General features: G+C 34.2%; 1 protein-coding gene and 1 pseudogene across 2 annotated transcripts in view; both read left to right on the plus strand.

Annotated features, from left to right (window-relative positions):
- LOC122252644 (uncharacterized) overlaps window positions 1-726 on the plus strand; it is an 8,203-nt gene extending 7,477 nt beyond the window's left edge. The window contains exons 7-8 of the mRNA XM_086542870.1: window positions 1-10; window positions 261-726. The exon at window positions 1-10 is cut by the window's left edge and continues 5 nt beyond it. Of these exons, the coding sequence (XP_086398996.1) occupies window positions 1-10; window positions 261-689 (439 nt within the window). The 3' untranslated portion in view covers window positions 690-726. The remainder of the gene's footprint in view (window positions 11-260) is intronic.
- A 3,645-nt stretch (window positions 727-4,371) lies between these two features.
- LOC122242501 (uncharacterized) overlaps window positions 4,372-10,000 on the plus strand; it is a 7,784-nt pseudogene continuing 2,155 nt past the window's right edge. The window contains exons 1-2 of the transcript XR_015191416.1: window positions 4,372-4,407; window positions 4,636-4,990. The product of XR_015191416.1 is annotated as an uncharacterized LOC122242501 (transcript). The remainder of the gene's footprint in view (window positions 4,408-4,635; window positions 4,991-10,000) is intronic.

The following is a 10,000-nucleotide window of genomic DNA, read 5'->3' on the forward strand; positions in this document are numbered from 1 at the left end:
GAAGACTTTGGTAAGTGTAGCAATAGAGCCACTCTTTGTGGTGTTCAGTTCTCTCACACACACTTATATATGAGTGTGTATACACACGCCTACACGGGCACCCACATACACGTGAAGGAATCATGCAGAAAGTTAAGCAAGAGAATATCAAAGGGAAAACAGTAAAACATGAATATGCTGAATATGCTTTTCTATAACAACATTACTATCATATTACATAAATGAAGGAAATTCGTAATTAATGCGGTATGTTCTTGCAGGCCATTTGTGTCGCCCTCGTGGCATTTGTCGCTGTCAGCGTCAGTGCTGATCCTGAAGCTGATGCTGAGCCTAGCCGTTATGGAGGTGGCTATGGTTATGGTCTCGTGTCCTACCGACCTGTATACAGAGGAAACAGTTACGGACGCTGGAAGAGGAGTGCTGAGGCCAATCCTGAACCAGTAGCTGAAGCTGATCCAGAGGCTGATCCTTCACGCTTCGGACACGGTGGTTATGGCGGTTATGGGTATGTGTCCAGACCCGTTTACAGCAGCTACGGTTATGGACGCTGGAAGAGGAGTGCTGAGGCTGATCCTGAACCCGGCTTTGGCTACAGTCGCGGCTTCGGAGGTCACGGCCACTTCGGAGGCTACAGGAGCTATGGAGGCCACCGTGGAAGCTTTGGGGGACACGGACGTTTCTATGGCTGAATGTTTTAATGCCAAGCACGAATAAAATGGAGCAATTTCATACAAGAATTTTATTCCTAAAACAATAGACATAATCATGTTCAGTCATAAAGTATTGACCAGAAAGAATTCATCTTTCTTCAATATGCATTGAATTGCAATACACCTCAGTGATCAGAACTGAGATTATATTTCTGTGTTTAAGTGTGTATGTGTATATCAATACATATATTTGTATATATACTCTCGAAAAAAGCCGTGAGGAATACGAAAGAACAGATAAAGAAAATATAATTCAGTTTCCCATACTATTAAAGAACGGAACACCCTTCCTAATGAAGTTGTGTAGGCTGGAAAAATACATACATCACTTTTAAAAGTTATATAGTGTAACAATAACAGACCAGACCACCAGATTTTTGACTACTCTTCGGTATTGCAGCAACCAAGAGCACACACGCACGTACACACACACATATGGGTAGGCATATATATATATATATATATATATATATATATATATATATATATATATATATATATGTGTGTGTGTGTGTGTGTGTGTGTGTGTGTGTGTGTGTATGTATTCATATATACAGATATCAGTATGTATATGTTTGATAACAATTAGTATGATAGTATTGACAGTGATATTACAGGTAATGATGATGATGCATATAATAGTAACTTTACTTTACTTTACTGCAGTGCCTTTCTTATGACGTTGGCGATCATGGCCCGCCATTCTTTCCGGTCTTCCATTATTCTGAGAACATCCACAACTCTCAATCCTCTTCCTATTCGTTCTACCAAGCATTCTATGAACTTCTTTCTTTGTCTTCCTCTTGCTCACTTTCCTTCGATCTTTCCCGTCATACAATCATATTCCATTTTTTTTGCACGCATCACGTGTCCAATAAATTGCATCTGTCTTTTCGTTACTTCACTTATAATTTCTCGTCTCGCTCCTGCTCTTCTCATGACTTCCTCATTTGATACTCTTTCAGTCCACGGAATTCTCATCATTCTTCTAAGGCACCACATTTCAAAAGCTTCTAGTTTCTTCACTATATTTTTCTTCATAGTCCTAGTTTCACAACCATACAACAAAGTAGACCACACAAAGCATTTTACTAATCTAGCTCTAATATTCATTCCTATTCCTATGTTTGTTACCACTTTTTTTCAAATTTCCAAAGGCATATTTTGCTATGCCAATTCTCTTCTTTATTTCTTGATCACATACACCATCTTCTGTTACTAGACTTCCGAGGTATTGGAATTTATTTACTTGTTTTATGTCATTCCCATCTATGTTAATTTGTACACTCAATTGTTCCTTTCTTTTTGTTATGCCCATTACCTCTGTTTTATTAAAATTGATTTTTAGACCTCTATTGTTGCATGCAGTGCTTAATCCTTCCATCAGTCTTTGTAGTTTTTCCTCAGAGTCAGCAATTAATGCTGTATCGTCTGCATATCGGATATTATTTACAATCATTCCCCCTATTTTAATTCCATCCATTTCTACGGTGTCTTGCATACACTTTTATCCATAGAGTGAAAAGAGATCTGGGGAGAGAACGCACCCCTGTCTCACTCCTCTCTTTATGTTTATCCATTCAGTCGTTTCATTTGCAATTTCCACATTCGCTTTTTGGTCCCAATATAAATTAGCTATTAATCTTACAACCTTTTTATCCACCCCTATGTTTTCAAGCATAATCATTTCTTCATGTCTTACCGTGTCAAAAGCTTTTTCAAAATCAATGAAACCTACGTACAAGTCTTTTTGCATTTCTATTGCCCTTTCTATTACTGTTCTTAGTAAAAATATAGCATTTGTAGTTCCTTTCCCCTTTCTGAATCCACATTGCTCTTCTGTTATGTGTTCATTAATCTTAGTTCTAATTCTGTTTAAAATGACCCTTAATATAATAGTAACAGAAAGATAACTATTACGCCTATTAAAATTGTCTATATCTATTTATTTGCTCATTTATATACACATGCATATTTTTTTTTCTATATATACATCATGCCAGCTACCGTAAACACAACATATAAAAGCACAAGATACAAAGGAACAACGGTATGATATCAATCAGAGATACAGAGTAAAAACACTGACAGTTGGGGAAAATAAAAAAAGGACATAAAAGAAAAGTTTTCCGATAAGAAAGAGGATTAAAAAAACATCAGAAATACAATACAAGTTCAAAGAAAACATATATATATATATATATATATATATATATATATATATATATATATATATATATATATATATTTTTTTTTTTTTTTTTTTTTTTTTAATATATCATCGTTAAAATATTCAGGATTGGTTTGCCGAAAAGAGAGAGAGAGAGAGAGAGAGAGAGAGAGAGAGAGAGAGAGAGAGAGAGAGAGAGAGAGAGAGAGAGAGAGAGAGAGAGAGAAAATCTCTACCTCTTTCCGACATTTTACTCTACTGTCCTACTGGACTATTTGATTTCACAACTTGTTCCAAAACTTTAGAATAGCTGGAACAAAATTTCTTCAATAAAGCCAGGTATGGTGATGTACAGGTGTCATAATCATAATATTTCTAGTAATCCTAAGAGGAAAACAAAGTGAATAAAGTTGAGCATATAAAAAGCTCATCATTATTGGAAATCTTATACATAACAGGCATAACAGGCAAAATATTGATAATGACAGCACTGAGTATCTACATGCAATATCCATAGTTGTTTGCGTGTGTGTATATACATATGTATGTATGTATGCATGTATATATATATACATATATATGTATGTATATATATATATATATATATATATATATACATATGTACATAAATATATGTGTAATATACTGAAGAATCATAATATTTCTAGTAATCCTAAAGGAAAACAGAGAGAGAGAGAGAGAGCAAATAAAAAGCTCATCTTGAGAGAGAGAAGATACATAAAGATGCATAACATGCAAATATTGAAAAGGACAGCACGAGTATCTACTTATGCAATATCCATAGTTGATTGCGTGTGTGTTAATATACATATTATGTTAGTATCATTATAAATATATACATATTCATGTATGTTTAATATATATATATATATATATATATACATATTACATAAATAATTGTGTATATATGAAATATATAGTTAATATATGTAATATATATGTATTTATATATTTATATATAACAGGCATAACATATATTTATAATTATAAAATATATGTGTGTGTGTGTTTGTATCCATAGTTAACGTACATTGAATACACCGTATGTACACACACACACTACACACAGCACACACCCCCCCACAAACAAAATATATATAATATATATAAATATATATATATATAATATAGATTATATATGTGTATGTATAAATTAACTTGTGTAACATGAATATAGTATATATATATATATATATATATATATATATATATATATATATATATATATATATATATATGTGTGTGTGTGTGTGTGTGTATGTGTATGTGTGTGTGTGTATGTGTGTTTGTGTGTGTATAACAATGATAGTAATTAAAAAAAATTATCATCATTCAGTATCTACATAATTCTTCTGGTATCGGTTGATTTGCTCGAAGGGCCTTGGAAATGAATCAGGAATAGCCCAGTAGTGGGTGTGGCTTCGCGTGGGCCACTCGCTATATAAGGAGAGACCGCCGTCTCCTCAGCACAGTCGCCTGTCATTCTCAAAGGACATGAAGACTTTGGTAAGTGTAGCACAAGAACCACTCTTAGTAATGTTCAGTTCTCACACACATACACTTGTGTATATACACACACGTACGCGGATACCCACATACACGTGAAGAATTCATGCAGAAAGTTTTACACAAAACAACAAAAGGGAAAGCAGGAAAACACATGATATGCAACATTATTATCATATGATTACATAAATGAAGGAAAATTGTATTTAATATGGAATGTTCTTGCAGGCCATTTGTGTCGCCCTCGTGGCATTTGTCGCTGTCAGCGTCAGTGCTGATCCTGAAGCTGATGCTGAGCCTAGCCGTTATGGAGGTGGCTATGGTTATGGTCTCGTGTCCTACAGACCTGTATACAGAGGAAACAGTTACGGACGCTGGAAGAGGAGTGCTGACCCTGAACCTGTAGCTGAGGCTGATCCAGAGGCTGATCCTTCCCGCTTCGGACACGGGTAGCTGAGGCTGATCCAGAGGCTGATCCTTCCCGCTTCGGACACGGTGGTTATGGCGGTTATGGGTATGTGTCCAGACCCGTTTACAGCAGCTACGGTTACGGACGCTGGAAGAGGAGTGCTGAGGCTGATCCTGAACCCGGCTTTGGCTACAGTCGCGGCTTCGGAAGTCACGGCCACTTCGGAGGCTACAGGAGCTTTGGAGGCCACCGTGGAAGCTTTGGAGGACACGGTCGTTTCTACGGATGAAGGGTTTAATGTCAAGCAAGAGAAATAAAACTGAGCAAGCTTATTACAATAATCTTATTAAGAAAAAAAAAAAAAAATCGCCTTCAGTTTAAAATTCACCTTTAATCAATATGCAATGAATTACAAACAATTCACCTTTGTGATCAAAACTTAAAGCTAAAGATATGTATGCATAAATATTTTCCTTTGCATGTATATATGTATATATAGAGAGATAGATAAATAAATATACGTGCGTGTACATATAAGCATATAAACATATATGTATACACACACACATATATATATGTGTGTGTGTGTGCATTTATATGAAAATATATATACATATATATAAATATATATGCATATATATATGTGTGTGCGCATATATGTGTATATATATATAGATATATATATATATACATATATATTTATATGCATATATATCTATGTATATCTATGCATATATGTGAATATAAATATATATATATATATATATATATATATATATATATATATATATATATATATATATATATATATATATATATATATATATATATATTGATTTATTTATATGTGGGTGTACATATATAAAGACATCGATATATAGATAGATATGAAAAGACTTAGAAAAAATGGTTAAACTCAGGTTTCGGACACGGTCAAGAAAAACTAATCTAAATAACAACTTCCAAACTTTACATATCTATCAGAAGCCAATTAATTTAACCTCTCTCGACGGGTGGTACACCATTGGTACCGAGCATTCAAGGGCCCGCTGGCAGGGTGCCGGCATACGGCGTCGATCATTTAATTGATTTAGGCCAATGCGTTCGAGAGCCCCAGCATTGCAACTTGCAAGGCTGGAATGCCTCCGGCATGAATGGGTTATGATATAGTCATACTAGGGCTTGAAGAAAAAGAGAACGATATAATGGAGATAAAAAAAAAAAAAAAAAAAAAAAAACATAGTAGCACACAAAAGAATGTGATTATAGAGAAAGGGCACCTAATGGTCCTCTGAAGGAAAGAAGAAAAAGAGGCGACATGATAATACTATACAGGGACTATTATATAATTCTAAACATACGAAGAACAGAAGGTCGGAGGAAAATAAGTTATAGTAAAAAGAGGTGATTAGTATTTAAAATTATTCATATTATGATTAAAAAAAAATATTTTTCTAACCAAAACTGTTGAAGAGCGGAATAGTCTCCCTAATAACGTTGTGTGTGACAGAAAAATACATTTCATTAGAAAGTTATGTGATAATCTAATATTTGTAGAAAGGACCCTCTGTACTTAGTTTACCCTTCCTTATTGAAACAACCAAGTAAGAGCACACATGCGAACGTTATATAAATATATATATATACATGCATATATATATATATATATATATATATATATATATATATACATATATGTATATAATATACATATATAATATATATATATATATATATATATATATATAATATATATATATATATATATATGTATGTATATATATATATATATTATAATATATATATATATATATATATGTATATATATATAATATATATATATATATATATTATATATATATATATATATATATATATATATATATATATATATATATATATATACTCATACACATATATATACACATACATTTATATATATACACATACACAAATATATATATATATATATATATATATATATATATATATATATATATATATATATATATTATATTATATATATGTATATATATATATAATATATATATATATATATATATATATATATATATATATATATATATATATATATATATATGCATGTACATATATATTTATTTATTTGTATATTTTGATTCTTTTTCATATACTAACATATCAATTTCTGTGTATATGACGTAAATGATTGGTATTGATGCTGATAGTAATGATAATAAAATTAAGAATGGTACTACTAGTAATAATGATACTACAAATGATAATAATAGATGGATATTTATCACAACTATTAAAAATGTATATAAATCTAAATATCTGTACACGTTTGTGTGTTTGTCTTTATCCATGATTGTGTGTTGTGTTCGTATTTTTGTTGATTGAAATAAAAATAATAAACATGATAGGTCAAGTAGGCTTACTAATTAATTCCTTGATGACTGAACGCTTGTAGAACTAATACATATATCGGTCGTCAATGGGTTGATAATAATGACAGTAATGATACTGACGACATTAATGACAGTTATAGCTATGATAAACGAGATGCTTGAAAACCATAATGATAAAATCATAGTTGCAATTATAGTATACTGATGATAATGATGAAGGGCAAAGCAGTGGCACTGCTGTGGATATCCCTGAAATTTACCAATTTTTGCGAGTTTCCTCTTCCGCTTGTATAAAGTCTACGGGTTTCACACGCCGCTTTCACACATGCATTCCGCAGAGAATAAGAGATAAACTTAACACCACGAAAATAAATAGGAATTTTAACATTGCCATAGCCTGTTCTGCCACTGACCCCTCCGACTTTGCCGAAATAACTGAGTGGGAATTAAATAATGCACTTCGCAAGGGTAAGGCGACCGCCCCAGGCGAGGATGGCATCACTTATAGTGTACTTCGGCTCATTGCTCAGGTACCAGGTAACCCACTCTTACATCTTTACAGACTAAGCTTATCCCAAGGAATACTCCCAAGCTCCTGGACTCAAAGCTTAATCATTCCCATACCCAAACCGAACTCTGATAAGTACCGACCCGTCTCATTGACCTCATGTTTATGCAAGGTACTTGAGAGAATTATTTTGAGCAGACTCATGTATCGCATACATGCCAAGTTAACTCCAAGACTGTATGGATTCCTCCCAGGACGTAGCACTCAGCACTGCTTTGCAGAGTACTTGACAAATTCTCAGCAAGGCATGCAAACTGTATTTCTCGATCTTAAATCTGCCTTTGATATTGCAAACAGAGACCTCATCCTTGAGCAACTGGCTAGCTTTGGTATTCAAGGTAAACTTTTAACGTGGATTCAAATGTATTTATCAAACCGATCAGCTCATGTTCTCTTCAGGGGAATCAAAAGTACATACTCTAAAATGTTTGAGCTTGGCACACCTCAGGGGGCGTACTTAGCCCCATGCTATTTAACATTTTAATGCACAGACTATTAAGCAATATACCACTTGAGGGCAGTGATTCCATTATTTGTTATGCTGATGACATCTGCATTAAAACTTCATCCGAGGATAGAATGCAAAAGATTCTTAATGTACTGTCCACAAAAGCTACTGAGTGCGGCTTGATAATCTCAGTTGAAAAAACCAAGGCACTCAATCCTCTTACAATCCCACTGCCAAACTTTCATATAGATGACATTGAGCTAGATCTTTGCCACAAATACAAGTATCTTGGGGTGACTATTAACGACACAGAACTCATTATGAACTTAAAGAAAAGACTGTGGGAGCGGCTGAAGCCACTCAAGACTCTTGTTGGAAGAGAACATGGTGTCAATGTTAACATTGCAAGACTCATTATGAACTTAAAGAAAAGACTGTGGGAGCGGCTGAAGCCACTCAAGACTCTTGTTGGAAGAGAACATGGTGTCAATGTTAACATTGCAAGACTCTTTTGTAAGGCATGGTAATCTACGACTGACCGTATATATGATAAATATATACGGTCAGTCGTAGATTACCATGCCTTACACCTTGTATCATTTAGGGAATCAGAGTTAACTTGTCTAGAAATTGTACAGAACGCAGCCATGAGGATCATTCTCGGTGCTCCTAAAACAACGAGGATTGTGAACATGAGAAAGGAACTCAACTTGCCATCTATTTACGAAAGGATATCATACATCAATACTATTTTTGGTGTCAAAGCAATTAAAGAACCCTTCTATAATACAGAGTTCCAGAGGCAACTTAAATATAAGATAGTGAATCCATCTTTGCATAGCAGTGCCGAGTCGCCCTCAAATTCATGGTTGCAAATGACATACAAATCCATACACCAATTAAATATGTCCTTGAGTAGGTTCCCATATGGACATTCTATTCCACCATGGAAAATGTCGACATTGAACGTATTTTATACTGATGTCCCTAAAAAAGACACAGTTTCACCAGCTGTACTTAAGCAACACACCCTTGCAACCATTAATGAGCATCTTGAAACTCTGAATATTGACTATGAATGTTACACTGATGGATCCCTACAGTCTGGAAGTAGAGCAGGATGTGCTTATGTTGTATATAAAAACAATATTTTGCAGCACCAAGATTGTAGGAGGGTTTATGACTGGGCGAGCACTACGCAAACTGAGTTGGCAGGAATACTCATAGCCACAGACTATCTGTTAACTCAAGGCTCAGGAGTAATTTTCTGCGACTCGCAGAGTGCTCTCCAGACTCTGAACACCCTTGATAAAGGTGCTGGAAATATCGTAAATGATATAAGAATAAATGTACATCGCGCCAAGGAACGAGGACATGCTATACATTTTGTGTGGATACCATCGCATGTTGGAATCGCTAAACATGATCATGCTGATCGCTTGGCGAGGGCAGGATGTGATAAGCAAATTGTGGATATAGACTTTGGCATACCTCTTGCTAGGATCTCACACATAATAAGAACCTCCAATAGGGAGGACTTGATGGAGCTAACAAACTCTCAAAGACCTGCAAGCTGTAGCATAAAACATTTTGACCAGTTCTCGCAGGAGAGATTCATTTATGGGTCATACAAGACAAGAACAAGACAATGTGATATTGTGACTGCAAGAATTAGACTTGGATACAGAATGTATTGGCAGGTCAGTTCAGAATGCAATGTAGAAGAAACTAAATGCAGACTTTGCAACGAAGAGTATAAACGAACACTTGAACATTAC

This window comes from Penaeus japonicus, unplaced genomic scaffold, assembly GCF_977035675.1.
Source record: "Penaeus japonicus unplaced genomic scaffold, GWHDUDI00000001_assembly GWHDUDI00000012, whole genome shotgun sequence".
Classification (NCBI taxonomy): domain Eukaryota; kingdom Metazoa; phylum Arthropoda; class Malacostraca; order Decapoda; family Penaeidae; genus Penaeus; species Penaeus japonicus.